Below are 19,670 nucleotides of genomic sequence, written 5' to 3' on the forward strand. Positions count from 1 at the left end.
TAGGCTGCTGAGCACGAGGTTGCGGGATCGAATCCCTGCCACGGCGGCCGCATTTCGATGGGGGCGAAATGCGAAAACACCCGTGTACTTAGATTTAGGTGCACGTTAAAGAACCCCAGGTGGTCGAAATTTCCGGAGTCCTCCACTGCGGCGTGCCTCATGATCAGAAAGTGGTTTTGGCACGTAAAGCCCCATAATTTTTAATATTTGAATGTGAGAAGATTTAAGATAAAATGCATGCGCTGCTGGTGTTTTGTTTCAATTACATTTGTTTGTGCGCTGCCATTCTTAAAATTCCTAGGAATATTTATGTCAAAAAAGATGCAAGACGTGGTATATAAGAGCAACTGTAGTGATATAATGGTGTGGCAATATAAGCCGCACATACCGCGTGTCATATTGCATGGTATGGCGCATAGCATACATGTACCCAAATATGCACCGAACATCACGGCGACACCGACGGCAAGAAAATCGTTTGGGGTACGCATGTAATTGCTATCGCAATAACATATCCGCGCGCTTTCTATTGGCTGCGATCGCGTGCGATAAACGCAGCGATCACGGAAACGGAGCGAGCAATGCCTCATGACGCATCCATGGCCTGGTGGAAGCAAGTCTAAATTATGGAGGGTTAGTCACCCACCATAAGAAACTCATACGTCGCATATGCAGCACGTAAAGCAGGGACAGCGCTGCTGTCCCAGAAAATGCCCGGTTCACTTTCACGACAGCGTCACGGGCTAACGCAGTGGAGCGTTTAAAAGTAGAAATTACGCTGTAATCACTTTGAGAGTACAGTTGGTGCATATTGGAATGCAAGCAATGCGCTTTCAAAAATTTTCGTTGCGATATACCAATTAAAGAAAGGATTCGCCGAGCTTTTAGCCGAGCACTATATTTTACAGCTCATCAGTCTGTATATTAGCGCCGGCATTTCATTTCACTCCTGGCTCCAGATGCGCTTTCTCTTTTATTCTCCGACAGTTATATCAGCGATAAATTCTATACACATGACTGGGCACAAGAGGATAGAAAATAAAGGGTCGCAACGGTTCACCGGTTCTTGGGATGTGCACCGTGTCTCATTTCGGGGGGCATAACCAACCAAAGGTTCCTCGTACATCTGACGCAGGTACTTCCCCGACGACCAGCTGCTGAAGGACGCGGAAGGCAGGTCCGAAGAATCGCTACGAAGCCTCAGCTCCGTATTCGTCCGGGTCGAGGACGAGTACTACGGATCCAGGTTAGGGTCACCACGCATCTTGCGAGAGCGCATTGCCAGCGAGTGCTGTTGATGAGCTGTCTCCGAGCCTCGTTCCGCGGCGTCCAGCAGCGGCCGATCCCCAAGGCTGCGCTGTTCAAGGCTCCCAGTCACGTAGGACGTGTCGAGGCACTACTGGTCAAACAGCAGAGCGCCTATGCGCTGAAGTTTAGCAAATATGTGCCTGTCCAGACATATTTAAGCGGGAAGCTGAGGGCTGTTTCAAGAAGCGCGCCGTCTAGATGATCAAAACAGACTTGTTCATCCTTAATGCTAACTGTTGTTAAGATCGTTAGCATAAATTAGACTAACCAGTTATTGTGGTGCAGCGCGGCGAAGCGAGCGATGCTTCTTATTGAAGGGAAGATGTAAAGCAGGCCTTCCGACTTAAATTTCGGTCCACCGCATTGAGTGCATAGGCGGAAGAATAATGGCCAGAAGCGACTGCAACGCGTAGTTTTTGCAGCAGCTAGGCCTCCGTGAACGACACCATGACGCTTCTGTCCCCTTTATACCGTACGTTTTTTTTTTTTCGGCTGAAACGGCTTGGGTGGGTGGCTGCATAGAGTTTCTATGGGTGGCTGGAGAGTGCGTGTACTGTATGGATTTTAAGACCTCCCACACCCCCACTTTGAAAGGTGGCTATGTCATCGAGCTCGTTGTTTTTACCTTTCCGCTGCGTGTATTCTCGGCCATAAAAATACGCGGTTCGTGCCAACTTGCAAGTATTTCTCTTGAAAACACAGAATAAAATGAAGATTACTTTCAATAAAGTAATATTCTTTTCATTCTGTGTTTTCCCTACGTTTACACTACCGACAGTACAACTGCTCGTTATTCACCGCAGATCTATTTAGTATTTTATTTTCCTAATATATTTAGGCTCCGGCCTCAAACAGTGGATGAATACCACGACGTTAAAAAAAAAAAAAGTTTCTGCGCCAGTTCCACACTAGCATGAAGATTATATTTCCATAGCTTCGCATTCTGGGTCACCCTTATCTGGCTTCGAACAGTACACCTTCCTATAGATTAGCGCAGAACTTTACCCTTTTTATTCTTTGCCGTTCTATATAATTCCGTAGTCCATCACGCCTACCATTACACTATACGCCATAGCAGTGCCACGCGTATAGCAGAAGAATATTCCGGCGCGGTTTAATCATGCAGTTACGCAAGACTCACCATTAACAAATTTGAATCAGTAACATGTATCATTAACATCAACCCATCACAGACGTGTTCCCTAAATTGCGTCATCGAGTACCTGTTTAATAAAGCTATCTGCATAGATGTGGCTTGGCGCCCTCCCCTTTCTGCTCATCTTGTGATGAGACTACAGACCCGTTCTTATGCTGCCATTTCTCAAATAAAATGTTTTGCTCCGACGAATGCCGGGCCCACGGGCGAAACGCCACTTTATCGAAGAAAATTCTTTTCACTGTGCGTCATTATATGTATGTCTATGCACTATACAGGTGTTCAGGAGTTTCTAACTGAATCCCAGGACAATTTCCCTGCGAAGCGCATAAATATTTGTCTAATTTTAGTTTTTTCTTCTATTCGAAATTTTTCTAACTGATCCGATCCTTGGTCAATCCCTCACAGTGGGTACGAGTCGATTATAAAGGAAAACCAGCCAACCAAGCAAATCTCGTCGCCGCTTTACTGGGGCGTGAAAAAGAATATCAGTAGACTTGGCCTGGACTTAGAACCTGTTACTCTTTAGTTTGGGGCTTCCACTTTGGGATTCAGCCACAGGGACGTTTGCTGCACTGTCTGAAACTATCTTTTCTTGTTAATGTGTACTTTTAAATTAATGTTGATTTATTCAATCTGACTTTAATGGTTTTATTTTAACAGGTAATTATACGTTCTATAGTGCTAATTCCATAGACATCCAGAGATTATTTCATTATAAACTGGGATAATCCATCCATATCTTGGCCAATCCCCCACAATAGGTAGGAGCCACTCCGTTGATAGGAAACTGAAGGCGCCACACACATGATGAACAGATGCACTAAGAGGACAGAAGAGCGCTGCATTGTGCTATTGTAGGGCTACATCAGGGCATTCATCATTTATGCCTTGTCTTACACCTAACACAAACAAGCACCCCGATCGAAGCAGAATTAAGACGAGCTAGAGCTAACTGCAACAACACTTCGAAGTAACCGAACCAACAGCCGAGCGAGATTGTGACCAACATAAGCCGCAGAACCATCATCAGAGCTTTGTTATATGCTTTCATGGCAACCTTCAGTGAAGGCATGCCTTGGTGCTCATCGGCGATGCCTTGTTTGCAGGACACACAGCGTCATCCTGGTCGACTCCAGAGGCTGCGTGGACTACACCGAGCGTACCATGCAGCAGCCAATAGACCTGAACGGCAACGAACCCTGGGTTACGACGAGGCTGCAGTTCGGAATCCAGGAGCCTGGATCGCTCGCGTCCCGGCTTTGAGCACGATCTAGGCGCCTGTTATTCATTGATGCTTATTATTTATGTCATGCACTCAGAGTCCGCGGCTTCGTCTGTGCTTCTCGCGAAAGCTTTCATTACGGTGGAGAAGCGTAATGCGAAGCAAAGAAACACGTCAACTTAAATCGCTGCTCACTCCGCAAGGCACAAGAGGCCTTGTGTTCACGCGAAGCGAGGTAAACAAGGCGCACCCTTGGTATCTGTGTGTGTACACATGCGAGTGATCCACCATCTTGCACGTCCAACCAACAGTACGCAGCATGTACAGCTTTTTTGCCTTTGTATATGCACACATAACGTCGAGAAAGCTCTGATGGGCTGCACTGTCCACCATGTGCAAGAAGCTTCGGGCACAGGGGGGAGGACCCAATTTTGAGTCTCCTGTCCCTGGTCGTATATGGAACAGCTCTAACAGCCTTAACAGACCCACCTCAGTTGTGATCATTCTTAGACCGCATGCCAAGATGCGGGCACAGAAAGGGTCTATTGCGTGGCAGCAACATCAGAATATAAATCACACTCATCCTGTACCCGAAAGCAGCCAAGTACGGCACGCTACTAGTACACTCTTAGCACACTCCTAGCATACAGCAGTAGTAGTGCTGCCTGGCTCTTTGCAGGCTCTCCAAACCATCACCAACAAACAGTGTGTTCAGAAAGCCAGAAAGTTTAATGTATCAACCCTCAAAAAATTTTACAAAAAACTCAACACATGAGTCAACACAGGGCCACGCTGCTATTGGCTGGAGCCAGCTCACTGCTTCAAACACAAAATAGGGTGGCAAAACCCAAGACTCTTCTCAGGCCCTTTGGCAGGGTCTGCATGCAATGACAGGAGAAGCACTTGTCCACAGGAGCAGTCTTTGTATAAACCAGCAAACACCTACAAGGAAGAGTTGATGGACCCAGCTTTTCAAGCAAGCAGAGAGTTCATAAAGATGACATCTGGGTACCCCTCCACTTCAATCTGCTCATAGACGTAGTTGCGGTTACACCGGCATTCATCTCCACACTTTTGTGAGCCACATTTTGGGCAGGGAAAATGACAGCCAGGACAATCATCCTGCAGGCAGTCGCAGGCATCCTTGTTGGACTTGATGTGGATGCCCCGTGCATTGTAGTGGCGTTGTGGTCGAGCCCTGCAAAATCTGTTTTCAGCAAGGCCACTCCCGTACATTTCACAAATGAACACTCAGCTAAAGACGTGCCTCGATATGCATGAAGCTGTAAGCAACTTTTGCATACTAAAAGATTTTCTAAACAATGCAGACACTTCTCCCACAATTTGTGTGAAGACATCAGGAAAACCTGACCCAGCAGTACTACGGAACTTTTACCAACAGTGCGATCCACCAGGCTTAGATGACTGCATCTCTGTGCCAGCAATTAAAGAAGTTAAAGAATCAAATGCTCCACATGACCTTATCAAATGCAATTTTGAAAAAAACCTGGGGAAACACACTGCAGCACAAGCTCTCCCTGGCCTCGGCAAGCTCCAGCTTACCTGAATGGGGCGCGCACAACGAGGAAGAAGGGTGAACAGGGTTTTCTCACAGGTTGCAATACCTCTGCTGTAGGTCCATCTGAGCTATTAAATCATGCCGATACTGACGACAACGCAGCAGTGCCATTGATCGTGCCAGATACTGACTGCCATCTTCAGTTGGCTGAGAGTCCTCGCACTGCTCTGTGTTGGGGGATGGGGGATCACTGCCAGATGCACTGCAAGGGAAAGATACTGCACACTTCAGTACACACTTAAGCTTTGCAGCGATTATGAAAGAAGGAGATTCTCCACTCGTAGACACCTTAATGAGAAAAACCATGCATATGGCCTTTAAAGCTTGCAGCACAATTTACGAATAGTCAGCATTTTCAGCAGAGTTCGTTAGCTTCATGCCTGCACACGTATAAACCTTCACAATAAACAGCAAGATCGCAACAAGAAGAGCACGATGCAGGGCTTTAGATTATCTACGACTCTCTTTTCTTGTGCACCTATGCATAACACACTAAAGCTCGGCACTTTTTCCACATGTGCCCTTGGTGTGACGTGGCTACCAGAGAAAGGATTGAAACTGCAACATTTGTGCAATCACGCTCCACTGTGGAGTCTCTTGCGATTATGGGTCTGCTCTGTGATGAGGCCGGAGTTGCTGCTGGGGGTAAATAGCCATAAAATTGTGCTACAGATACTGAAAGCTGCACAGCATTCGCGTCACTTTTGTTCAAAGCCCAAGTACAAGAAAAATATTGCTTAACCTCAATGATCAGTGCAATTGATTTGCTGATCCTACAATTCATAAGCATGAGAAAAGTACCTCAATTGAAGCAGAGTGCTTACATTAATTGGGGGGCTTACATGTGTGTGTGTGTGCCACTGCTAAACATGAACCATGCATGTGAGAAATCGCCAGCAAGCCTTCACAGCAATAATGTAGCTGACACGTACTTCATACTGTCATTATGTCTTTCAAATATGAACATAGGTTTAAGGGACAAACTTGAGCGACATTGTACGAATGCACGTTTGCCTCAATAGTGCAAGGAAGATGGCAACAACATGACAGAGCAAGTGCTTGCTTACTTAATGCCTGTCCCGTTCTCTTGTGTCACCTTCCTCGCTCTATTAAGACAAACATGAACATGAACTTCAGGACAGAGGCAAGATTTTGACCACTGCTTCCTACTGCGAGCCCTGTCTCGCTCCAAAGCAGCAGTTAAAATGCACTTATCAGGCCCAATACAGGCTGCTTTGTAACAACCAGTGCTTAGAATAGGTAAGCCCACAATGCAAGGCAGTTTCATAAAGCGCAGTGCTGCTTTTATGTCTGAACAGGGATAATTTAGAGCTGCTTAGAAGATAATTAAAAAAAAAAAAAGAAATGAGAGTGAGGCTAGCATGAAAGAGCTTATGCACATGTTCACACATAACACTAGGTCAGATAAGAATGCTGTACAACCTCAAGTTCTGCAGCAGAACATTGTAACCACCGAGCCACAGACAGAAGGACATGAGGCATACACATCATGCTTTGTTTGGGGCACAGGATGCTTTCCAGCATTCCTAACTTGCCACTGGAAACAGACACCGCTTTTTTACCACTCTAAGTAGGCCATACCTAATGTAGGATTTTGCTTTTAATCTAATTTAGAGAAATGGTTTTATAGTTGTGCAGCCTAAGGTCCATTGAGAACAATGCAACAATTTGATGTAATAGATCTATTGAAACCCACAAGGTGGAGAGAAGTAATTAACAAAGGGAAAATGAGACATCCCATCGTTGCAATTGCTACAAAGAAAACCCATATGGGTACCTAAAAAAAAAAAAAAAAATGCCTTGCAGATCAAGAAAAATTCATCCTGCTAGCCGCCTGGTTAGCTCTGATGAGAGAGTGGCCGCCCCAGAAAGGCGGTGGTCCTGGGTCCAGACCAGGACTAATTTTTCAACTGCGAGCCTTTTTTTTACAAGGAACCCGTATGGGTTTCCTTTACAGCAAATGCTACAATTAGGTGGATGTCTTATTTTGCCTTTATCAACAATGCAATAATATATTACAAGTGATTAAATTATGGGGTTTTATGTGCCAAAACCACTTTCTGATTATGAGGCATGCCGTAGTGGAGGACTCCGGAAATTTCGACCACCTGGGGATCTTTAACGTGCACCTAAACCTAAGTACACGGGTGTTTTCGCATTTCACCCCCATCGAAATGCGGCTGCCATGGCCGGGATTCGATCCCGCGACCTCGTGCTCAGCAGCCCAACGCCATAGCCACTGAGCAACCACGGTGAATAATATATTACAAGTGAGTTATATCCTTATAAAAACAATTTGTTTACTAGTCCAATCATAACACAACCTACAGCAATGATATCTGCCACAGAGACATGTTCAGTGCATAACAAAACCAAAATCTTAGCTTTAGCCTGGTGATAGGTTTGAATGAAAGCGGACTTTGTTGGCAGCACTTGTATTTTATTTCTTTAGAGTGCCTTAACATTTTATTTTCCTTAGTGTACTGCCTACCGCCTGGAACCATGCAAGACTTTTCTGAATTCACTAAAATGTTGGAGTACAGCCCAGTAGAAAAGTTGTAACTGTTTAGTTAGCGATTTCAATAGAAATGCTTGCCCTAACAATCAGACATTTCTGTGTTCTTAAAAATATTCCAGTCGTTCAGCTGGTCAAATGTAATTGATATATCAACCAGAATTGCCGCCACCTATGAAACAACTCTTAATCGGATTCAATCTGAAATCAGGTGCCTTAGTTTGTGACATTAGTGACCACTTGCAGATATACTGTTTTCTAACCCAAAAGTGACCACTCCATACGAGCCCCGAGACATTAACTAGGAACTATTGAGAACAAAATATTAGAGCATTTGTGGAACTCATTTCAAGTTACCACTGGGCAGAAGTAACTGAAGCAATGGATGTAAATAGTGCTTGCAACGCTTTTCTCATATCACTCAAATCCACATGACATGTTTTGCACTGGAGCCACTCAAGAAGCATAAAAAGAGAGAAAACCTTGGATATCCCGTAACCTATAAGACCGAATAAAACAGTGCAACAACTATTTCTGAAAACCAAAAATGAGGACGATCTTCAAATATTCCTTGTAAATCTGCCTTGTATAAATAAACAAATAAAACAAACAAAGATATTGGGAGTGGATGAGAATGAGAGAAAGAAGCAACCCATCAGCAAGCAGAAGAAGCGCAGCCAACGGCACCAAAGGTATCACGAGACAATTTACAACTTTTATTAGAAAGGTGCTGCTCATTTCCATGTCTTGACACCTAGAAAGATGCAAGTACCTTTTGTATGTACTAGCCTCTATGTACTACTGCAGAACACTGAACGTTGCACAAATAAGAACACAAATAGGCAGTGTATATGCAGTTTTGGTTAAACAGCTAGCTCATTTGTGCTCATATTTCACACCAAGGTGTCATTTGATGGCACACACCTTTTAATACCCAGAATAAATTAGAAGTATGGATTGTCTGCGGCGACATGACACACGAAATTTAAACTTCACAGTAAGAAATAAACGTGCCATCTTGCAACCAAACACAATTCACACGATGCTTAATACAAACAACTACAGATGACACCGCCATACTGTTGTTGCAAATTCTTGTTTTGTTTTGTGTCGCTACTAAAAATTTAGTTTTGGATGAAACAAGCAAGTAACGCACAGATGTGCATTATTAAGCAGCATGCACAGCGAAATGTGAACCTCTTAACGAGCCAGTGAAACAGGGGCCTCTGCAAACCATATATACCGTATTTACACGCATAATGATCGCACTCGTGTAATGATCGCATCCCTGAATTTGGTCGTCACGATGAGATTTTTTTTCTTTCCCGTGTAATGATTTCACCCTGAACTTGTCACAGCAATGTGTCATGTGCCAAGTCTAGCTAATGATGATCGCGCTTACAGTCTGTCGAATGCTGCGCGGACAACTCTTGAAGACATACCAAGCGGTCTGCACGCACCCAACATTATTAAGCAGATGCCCCATTTCATTCCTTTCATCACTTTCCGCACTTCCATGAAAAAAAAAAAAAAAAAAAGCTACAACCAAACTTGCCTCGGCTTTATTATTTGTAAGCTTCATCATGGTTTTGGTCAACAACAACAACATAAAGGGAGCCTTTCAATTCTTTTTGTCTGCACTCGTGGGCACGCAACAAATCGCGAGCTGCAACGATAGTGGCCCCGTTTACACCGATACGTTAGAAGTGCACCCTATTCATACGCTGACGCTTGTAACGCAACTAAGATATTCACCCACCCTTGGCGGAAACATGCCGCCATGTGTTTTTATGTCACTGGCAGCTAAGCGCGCCCATCTCTCTCTCCTCAAAGTGGACATGGCTACGTTATTGTCGCAAACTTGCCGGTATTAATGATATTATTTATTACTGATACGGAAGAAACTGTTTCAATGCCCGTAATGTACTCACGAGAAGAAAAATAATCGCGTTCGGCGCATTCGGCTTGCTCCGCCGGCCACCATTTCTGTTTTGGTGTCCCACTGACAGCGGCAGCCGCCTGCTTACCATCCCGCAGCAAATGCGGGATGAAAAAAGTAAATGTTTATTTTTGTGAAAAATTTAACCCGTGAATTAGCGTCAATTTTTTTTACAAAAAAGTGTGATCATTATGCGTATAAATATGGTATGGAATGTTTAGTAGAAAAGCATTACCTCCAAATCAAATGGATAAATGTTTGCGTTTGCAAGCCGCTTAATCCAATGAGTCAATCAGCTTTTGGACTTTCTCACTCAAAGCTGCTCGTAAACAAAAGCAGAGCTGTGTCATACCATCCAGGCTGAGAAGCGGCTGCCAAAGTCTGCGCAGCAGCAGAGAGCCAGGCCTCCTTTCGTTTGCGCCAGTTTTCCTTCATGATAAGCGACCGTCGGCTGGGCACGACAGCAGTCTTGGCAGGCACATCTGGTTGAAGAGCAGCCTTCTTTCGTTGCCTCCTGAGAAAAGCAACTGCCTTGTACTAGTCTACACCCTGCCACAACACACAAGGTGCGCTTTTACTACAGGGCTACAATGTACTAACCCTGCAACACTTGTAATTACTAAGCAAGCTCAACAGCCACTAATGCAAGAAATGGATGCAGGCTATGAGAAAGACCTGGTTCCGAGAAGAAATTCATGAATTTAGTGTTAAAGAACCCAGCAAAGGACCCCCAAAATTATTTTTACTATACCAAAAGGAATGCTTAGACAGAATACCTTTCTCAAGCAATGCTGTCTCCCTCAAATTTCACCCCACTGTACCAAATTGCTCTCCTTTCAAGTCACAGGCATCAATCTAAACTCTCACTCTACAGAGTTGTCGCTACACTGTGCATTACGACATCCTGTGGCACAAACATCTACTTCCACTTTATTTGCACATTGCATTTCTACACCGCTTACAGCATATGGTTTGTTCCAAAATGGCCTGTGGTGCACTAAAGGTAAAGATTACGTGCAGTGCCCCAGACTTCAACACTGTACTACTTGCAGACAGCTGTTGCAATACATGCATTCACCAGTGTCATCAAGGCAGAAAGTACTACGCTCACAAACCACAACATGGCAAGTACACAAGTCGGTCACACAAGCTTTAAGCTTTACCTGGCACCTCTCTCACACTACACAGAAGCACTGCACCTAATCCTTTCATGAGGAATTGAACCACACGCAAGTAAATGCAAGATGATCACCTGCACGAAACACTTTGCCATTTTCGATCTTCCTTAACCCTGTTTCTTCATGGCACCCTAACACACACACACGCACACAGACATGTGCACAGACAGAAGCTGCAGCAGACGATTCATTCTAGACCAGAAGTGTGGCAGTGCTTTAAACCACATACGTCACTTGCTTTTATTTTTATTGGAAAAGAAATTTAAAAGCATTAAAATATTACAAAGCAGACATTTAGGCACTGCTGTGTTGCAGTTGATGAAGTATTGCAGTTGACATGCAGAAAGCCATTAAGCTCACATGACATCTCCCTTCCTTTGCAAGGTGTGCAGAAGCAGTAGAATATACACAGAGGTGTCACTTATTAGCAGGAATTAAAATGTTGTGTTCATTAATAAATACAAAAACAAATACATATAAGAATATTTAGAAGATATTAGTCTTGGGAATATACTTACACTTAATGAAAGCATGCGGAATATCAATCACCAATTAAATTTTTAGAATCTTAGCTGGTTATGCATGGCATCCATGGCACAATCTCATTGCCTAATCATACCTAGAGTCAATCACAGTTTGTTCAAATTTCTGATCACACCTCTGATCCAAAAACTAACCAAGTGTCCCACAAGAAAGTATTCTAGGACAGTTTTTCTATTTTGTAGATAAATGGCATTATTACAGTCCCCAACCGATAATTTGGACTGAACAGGGACCAAATAAATAAAAATAATTTTCTCCTGAATATAGCCAACTTTCTTTCACAAGTGCCAAAAGAAAAAAAAAAGCTCATGAATGCATTGCTGCATGCACATACGCTTGCCTGCAACCTGTATAAGTGTGATTTTCATGCTGTTGCTACAGATAGACAAAAGTACAGACAATACGCGTTAGATTCCATGTCCACCAGGTGGACCTCATGCCAATAGCTAGTCACGCAGACATGAAGGGTGGAGTTGGTGCCATTTGAAGCTGCTTCTGTGCACAATGCTTGTGCACAATGCTTGTGCTATCAGTGGAAGCCAGAATGCTGCCCTGGCTTCTGTAGAGCTGATATGATGAGCAGAGTGCAACGGTGCACCCACTTGTTTCATTGCTTTTTGGAGCCAAATGCACTGTGCATGCGATGATTATCAGCAACAAAAAAAAAACTGTCGCCAAGGATCGTGTCGGTACTTAACAAGAGTAGAAAATCGCAGGATGTATGAAAATCGCATAGCTCGCATGACAAATAACAAATGCCGTCATTACAGCAGTTAATGGCTTGACTTGTTCGTTGTTTCCATGCGGCTGGCGACTACTGGACTAGGCTTAGCTAGTTTTGGTTTTGAGGATGCCAGCGATATGGATGGCAACTATGCTGGCGTCATATCAAAATAGAAATGAAGCTCTTCATGCCTGACTCGGTGATTGAATTAGCACGCGGTCCGAATCAGTGAACGGTGTGCTGTGAGGTGCCAAAATTTTGGTCTTCCCATACATAAAGTCTATGCAGCCAGTGGTGATGCTGCGAAGCTGTCTGAATAATCAAGCATGTCCAAATTATTAGTCTCCTAATCATCAGTTGGGGACTGTTTTATGGTTACAGAAGATTTACAATTTATGATAATACTAGCTTCTTTCCAGCTATATAAATTAAATTGTGGGGTTTTACGTGCCAAAACCACTTTCCGATTATGAAATAAACTAGAAGAAAGGGGTTTAACCGAGGGGCCCGATTTTTATTAGTAATATCATAAGAAGCCAACAAACACTGACACCAAGGACAACACCAAGGCACGCCGTAGTGGAGGACTGCGGAAATTTCGACCACCTGGGGTTCTTTAATGCGCACCTAAATCTAAGTACACGGATGTTTTCGCATTTCATCCCCATCCAAATGCGGCTGCTGTGGCCGGGATTCGATACCGCGACCTCGTGCTCAGCAGCCCAACACCATAGCCACTGAGCAACCACGACAGGTTTCCAGCTATTTAGGCATAGATAAAGATTGTGATGTGAATAAGACACTAAGACTAACTGAAGCCTGGTCTTTAAAGAACAAGCTGAAACCATATGTTACTAAAACTGAAGCTGTAACGTTTCATCCACAGAATGAAGACAGAGCTGCCTCCCCATCTACTGCACAATAAGTATACTGATGCAGATTCCTCTAGGACTTCAGGCATTCCCTGAAATAATGGACATAGGACACACACAAATTGATTAACAGGAAGTAGTGGCTTCATGTGGCATGCTGCTTGTTATTCTTATTCATGTCTGCCATCATGAATAACCATACCATTTGGACATCATAGCAAGAGTCTACAATGTCCAGCACTGATAAACTGCTAAACCTGCATAAAACAACTGAATAGTGCCACAAGCTGTTCATTTTAGGAAATCAAATGGTTAGGCACAAGACCAGTAAAACTTTGCAGTAAAATTGGGTATGAAAAGGAACTTGAATGTCTCAAGGGCCAAATACAAAAAAATCCACAGATGGAATACCGAGAAGGCAAGTATCAGTCAGATTCAAAAACAAATTGTCATTATGCTTCCTTTTCTAGCACTTTTGTTGCTTGTGCAAGTGTAAAAATGTATGAACAATACTGAACCAACTAGTAATGAGATATAATCAACAATACCGAACATTAGAGATGACCTTTTAAAAGGTTCTCAGACCACCTGTGCAAATTTTGAGATTTTTACAAAGGATAGGTACCTAGCATAGCTGGGCAAATACATAACTACATGAATGTGTTACCCTACTGTTATTTAGTTGCACTGCCTGTGCTTCTTGCTGCATTGGCAATGATATGGGCATGCATTACAGTCAACGTCCAATTTTTCGGACTCTCCAGGGGCGATGAAAACATCAGAAAAAAGAAAATTGCTTGCCTTTCACTGTCCCCAATGGCTCAAATCGTCACAAGGATGTCCGAAATAGCTTTGAAAGCCTGGCAGTGCAATTATTAGGTATATAGGTGCTCGTACTGTGATAGGAGAAGAATGCAGGTGCACACGTGTATAATTGAGGAATACATGATGTGTGCCGTGACAGTAGCCCCTTTCCACTCGCAGTATGCTTCACTGCATCAACTTTGCATATGCTTGACCATGTAACACTGCTGTATTGTGGCGAAGGTTTCTAGAACTGGCATTACACGACGCTTGATCTTTGCTGTGCTTTCCGTGCTGCAAAGCCATCGGCAAGGACGACAAATGTGGAGTCAACACGATTGCAGACAGCGGCAAACTCTTTCAATGAAAAGCACGGTACCTAACTGCAGGAAGCTTGGTAATGAACATAGAAGCAGTTAGGCCTAGCGTTGCCACAGAAACTACGGCTGTGAAGTCATCAAAATGGCAGTGGTGGTGGCTTCAATGAATGCCTTTTCACACCTGTGATAATGGCAAAAAGTATGGAAAATCGTACAAAGAAGAGTTTCAGCGTCTGAAATTTCAGATGTTTTTATACATTGGCTCTATGGGGTACCATGGCGGTGCAGTGAATGAACCAGAATTATCAGGCATTTCTGAAAAATGTGCCGTCTGAAAAACTGGGCATTGACTGTATTGATTATTTCATGCTGCAATTTCAGCAGGAGCATTTTGATTTATTTTAAATCACTGAGCAATGCAAGAGCCAAATTAAGGCATATTGCGAACAGTTAAGCTGCCACTTTTATTGGATTTTGACTAGCCTGTGAATGGCAATCCAGATGCTGTTGAGAAACAATTGTCAGGTAAAAAAATTTGACAAACAACAAATTGAAACTAAAATACTCAGCATGCAGCAAAAATTATTGGTGCAAACAAGCCCTTGCTCCACTTTTGCACAGGACTAAACACACATGACAGAATGCAAGAGTAGGGACTGCACCTTGTTGACGTTTGGTCAGGGAAAAGCTCTGCTAACAAGAATTTGGGCAAGGAGCTCAGAAGATCCTCTACAGACTCCTCAGTGATGGCACAACTGGAGGCAGGAAAAAGAACCAACACAAGATGGCTGCTGAAGTGCCAGCCAGCTCTAACTGGGAGGTTTGCTCTCAACAATGCCTTGTTACATTCCTGAAAGGCTGAATTTCTCACACTTGATACGGGGGGCTGCGTGCACTATTTTAAGTAACATATTCAGGCAGAGCAGACTACCCGTAACCTTCACTATGAAACTGCAGTGCACACACAAGCGCCTTGTTATTACCTCTGCCTTGCATCGTGTTGTGTGTGCACTGCAGTTTCATAATGAATAGCTACCAACTCGCCCAACATTCAGTACTTTTCCAATTTGTCTATAAACCTGAAAGCTACAAAACATTGATAACAATTTAAGTACAGTTTATAGACAGAACTAGTTTCATTTGTGATATACTGTACAGTTCTCTAAAAATAAATTCTAAAAATAAATCTAATAAATGCTTTATATTTCATGGATACTGAAAATGCCTTTACGTTTTCTTTGTTTCATTCTTGTATATCGGCATTCCACAAAAACACATAACCATCTGATAGGTCAGGCCTTCAGTGAAAGTACTGCCACATTTATTTCATATAGAAGTCTAAGCATAAGAACACATGTAAATACATAATTCTACACGCAAAAACTATGCGATGGGCGATGTGCAGCCAGACCGAAATTTCATCACTTGAAATTGCTACCACTTGTGCTACAATTTGCTACCATTTACTTCAAGGCTTTGAAGTAAAGAATGAGAACTACACTGTTCGAAATACATCAGTAAGACAAAGAATAGCGAAGGTCACACAAATCCCATCAGCAACGTATGCATCCACTAGTTTGCCAATAGCAGCGTAAAAAGCATAACTCACCCTCCTCCTCCACCAGCCAGCCTAATGTCCAGCTGTTTGATTTGTTCCCACCACAAGCGTTTGGCACGTGAACGTCGCTCCGATGGTGGTTCCTTGGGCTCGGTCTTAACAGTAGCCACAAGTGGTGGTGCTCTATGGATAGACAACATGGTGCATACCAAAACTTGTACAAATGGTAACACACCATAACTAAGTATTCCAACTGAACCACTGGGCTTGTTCACACTCAGATTGTGCTTAAAAGTGTTGCGGTACACTAGGTTTAATAGCACGTTATGGTGCATTACTTGCTTGTTTCCTCCAGAAACCAAATGCCATGCTAAGAATTAACTTTACAATTATGAAATCTTAGTGCTATCAGTTATCGTTAGGGTAAAAAACAGCGTCCTGTAACAGTGAGAGACAATGCTGTCATTTTGTTCGTGAAAAATAAACATCTTTGACACTGTACATTGCAAACCACTCTAAATGCAAATAAATGCATAACAAAGGACATGCGTAAAAAATGGAACATAGTCCCAACATAACCATGCTAATACAACTAAATGAGTGAACTGAACACAAGAAAAAGCAAAATGAAAATCTATTAATAAATTTTTCCATTTACGTCCTCACTGAAAAAACTCACTGATCCCCTTTTATGCATTTCTTACTATTGCATTTTCTTATGATCCGGTGAAAAGCAGATTAGAAGGACACTGCAGTGAATAGGTTAAGTGCCAATAATACCTCTGTAACAATTTATAAGTTTTAACCCCTTAAAGCCCGAACATCACTTACCAAGAAAAAATAAAAATGATCATTTTTATTTTTTTGTCTTGGGGAGTTTATTCATAGATGAAATATTGCTTGAGTTTAATTAGCCATTTGCATACTGAACTATCCACAATTCAAAACCTGCTCGAGCGCATTAAAAATGCTACAGAGGGAGAATTCGCAATGCACTAAGAATTTCACTTTGGCTAAATTGGTTATAAATAAGCAGTGCTATACACAATACAAGCTACCTTGGAAAAGCTACAAGGGTGCTGCAGGGCTGGTAATTGTAATTTTCTTGCTAACAGCTTCTAAATAGCACCCAAGCCAACGACGCATGCACCTAGTGGTTAGCGGGTATGACAAATCCAAGACAGTGAGCAAGATTTTCAGTGTGCCACAAGCACTGCCCGATATATTAAGCTAATGCCCAGGCACTGCTCCGATGTTCAGCATTTAGAGTGTGTTATCTTAAGCCAGCCCTAACCACGTTTTGTTTTTACCAATTTTTGTATTGGAAACCTTAAATTGGGAGCTTTTCACGATTCACCCACAGATATTAGTATTAATGCAAAACTTTGCACAGGGGGTAGTCTATATATACACTGTCTGAAACCAACATTTTCTTATGTGGTCCAATGTTTTATTGCAGTTGGCCTTTAAATCTGAATATTGAGGTATCAAGCTCAACCTAGCAAAAGTGATGTGTTGTGCTTTGCAGGAGCAAGAAACCTGCACATAGGCACTCATACTCAAAAGCCCTTGCAAGCTAGCCACATTCTGCCTTGCATTTTGAGAACAATGCTATCAGTGGCCCAAGTGCTCCATAGAGGTGCGTCCTTACATTGAACATCTCGACGACGTGCCAGGCTCACCCTTGACTACAGTGCCTACATTGCAGCTTTCGCCTTTGGCTGCCGACAAAAGAAGCCTGTCCTGCTTGTGCCTCAGCTTGGCTGGCATGGCACATTCCTGGCGCTCCACTGGGTTCTGCTTCCAGCGCAGCTTGGCAGGCAGTGCAAATGCAGGCGCGGCAGTTGTAGAGCCAATGCTGGAGACACTGTTGCTCAGACTACAAATGAAAAGCATGACCCTTAGCTTCAGAGACACGCAAAATGTTTAAGGAGTTTGCTGACATGACATTTTTATTGTTAATTTTTTCTAATGCTGAATGAAGGTACAAAGCACCTAAACCTTAATTTACTATAATTATTTCTATAAACTAGTTTCAGTACCTAAGACGTGGATGCATCACAATGTCTCAATCCGTTGGCTCAGTCCACTCCCACAATTGCTGCCACTGCCACACACAAGTGCAGCCACGTCATCACACAGCCTTATTGCTACACGATCTCAGGAAACCTTGCAATCACAATAACGCCAATAATGGCAGGTCTAGTGCTTGTTTTACATGCAAGAAAAGCATGCAGAAGAATTTATAAAAGTAAAAATATGATGTCAGTACTCCTTCAAAAAGATAAGCCAGGCATGACCCAAAACAACTGCAGTGAAGAGAAAAGTGCCAAATCAACATAGCAACCTCAGCCTGATAGAGGAGCATTATCCTCAGTACACAAATTTATTTATGAGGTTTATTGCCGCAATACAACACAAGGGCTATGAGAAATGCCGCATCGAAAGGTTTGCAGATTAATTTTGATCACTGCATTCTCCAATGTGTACTTGAAGTTTGATACATAACTGCTTTTTGATTTTACCCCATTACAATGCAGCCACATCCAGTGGGAAACAAGCCCTTAATTTTGCACACAGCACAATGCCACAAGTCACCGCAGCAATTATTAACATAAATACAGAGCAGTATAGTTCAAAGGGATTGGCATTTGGTCACAACTATTAGGACTTTCATCATGCACTTTCTCACTGCATCAAAGAGAGCTCAAAATATTCGAACAAAGACCCTTCTGTCTTTGTCAGTGCTGCTGAACTCCGATCATGACCTGTCGTTTCACTAACGACAATCTGACAGGAAGCACAAGCCAGCATAACAGGATTGTTTGTAAAAGTTAGTTTACCATACACACAGTATATGTAGAGAAGCTAATGTTATCAGAAAACAGCTCCCCTATCATTACTAGCTGGCTGAAGTCTGTTATATAACAGTCTTTCCTACACAGCTTTTTAACTTTTTCTTCGTCAATGTTACAGTATAACTGCAATGAATACCCTTCACCACTCCCGATTCACATGCACCAAATAGCACAATATTTACTGTTGCAATAGCAAGTACTATTACAGCCTGTCATAAATTTCGTTATTAGAACAATTTAGTTGTGCAGCACCATTTTGTATTCCACAGCCACAAAATTTTGTGGCTGGACTCCGCCAGATTCTACAGTAAAACGAGCAGAAATTGCATCCACATCACGCACATCAATGCCACTCACACACAACCTAAAAAAAAAAAAGTCCCTAGAATATCTAAAGTTCCACCCTCTCTTAACCTTTTCCCTCTCTGAAAAGCAGCAGCAATTTCTAGGGGATTCGCAAGGAAGCTCCAGCAGCAGGAATTGTCACCGTGACCCTGTTGCAAGTATAGAGCCAGGCACGCACTGCCACATCAACCTGTCTTTTCTCAACTGTGCACTTCTCTGCATTCAGTAAAAGTGAAGACTAGTCACCGATTATTTCTCTTGAAATGCTAAGCGCTTCTTTCATGCTTCCCCATATTATTCAACCGAGTGCTTAATATACTACACTTTTGGTGGGCTTGTCATGGTTGCCTCACAATCATAACGGCCTCACCTGCAAGTGAGCTAGTACAACATATGTGAGGAAATTCACAGCCGTCAGAGAATGGGCAGGTGACGAGGTTGTGGAGGTTGTCAAATGATGACACTACTATGGTTATTTAAGGACTAACACGACCAGGTCGGTGGTGCCTTCTAAAACTAGTGCTGGTCAGCACAGACAGCAGCCATAAAAAAATTTAGACATGTTTTGACAAAATGGAAATTTGTCCCCCGTCAAACACTCATGTCCTTGACCATGCTCGTTGGCCACTGGAAGCCAAAAAAACTTGCATTAATCAAATTAAGCCATCTGAATATGTATAAAAATAATTATAGCCCAATCAAAATTTTGAGTTACCTCAATCTGA

At 42.9% G+C, this 19,670-nt stretch overlaps 2 protein-coding genes across 10 annotated transcripts in view; one reads left to right on the forward strand and one right to left on the reverse strand.

Annotated features, from left to right (window-relative positions):
- LOC126542799 (transport and Golgi organization protein 2 homolog) overlaps window positions 1-3,787 on the forward strand; it is a 51,001-nt gene extending 47,214 nt beyond the window's left edge. Inside the window, exons 6-7 of the mRNA XM_050189876.2 lie at window positions 1,136-1,246; window positions 3,574-3,787. Of these exons, the coding sequence (XP_050045833.1) occupies window positions 1,136-1,246; window positions 3,574-3,730 (268 nt within the window). The 3' untranslated portion in view covers window positions 3,731-3,787. The remainder of the gene's footprint in view (window positions 1-1,135; window positions 1,247-3,573) is intronic.
- A 612-nt stretch (window positions 3,788-4,399) lies between these two features.
- The window catches only part of LOC126542792 (uncharacterized), a 53,087-nt gene continuing 37,816 nt past the window's right edge, over window positions 4,400-19,670 (reverse strand). For 6 of the 9 annotated variants that reach the window (XM_055077461.2, XM_055077458.2, XM_055077460.2 and 3 more), the window contains 6 exons: window positions 17,394-17,621; window positions 15,794-15,925; window positions 14,847-14,939; window positions 10,096-10,257; window positions 5,315-5,470; window positions 4,400-4,887 (listed from right to left, as the gene is read on the reverse strand). In XM_055077461.2, the coding sequence (XP_054933436.1) occupies window positions 4,662-4,887; window positions 5,315-5,470; window positions 10,096-10,257; window positions 14,847-14,939; window positions 15,794-15,925; window positions 17,394-17,621 (997 nt within the window). In that variant the 3' untranslated portion in view covers window positions 4,400-4,661. Of the gene's footprint in view, window positions 4,888-5,252; window positions 5,471-10,095; window positions 10,258-14,846; window positions 14,940-15,793; window positions 15,926-17,393; window positions 17,622-19,670 lie in introns of all 9 variants that reach the window. The other 3 variants (XM_055077463.2, XM_050189857.3, XM_055077462.2) reach the window with 3 other exon arrangements.

Source organism: Dermacentor andersoni, chromosome 2 (assembly GCF_023375885.2).
Source record: "Dermacentor andersoni chromosome 2, qqDerAnde1_hic_scaffold, whole genome shotgun sequence".
NCBI lineage: Eukaryota > Metazoa > Arthropoda > Arachnida > Ixodida > Ixodidae > Dermacentor > Dermacentor andersoni.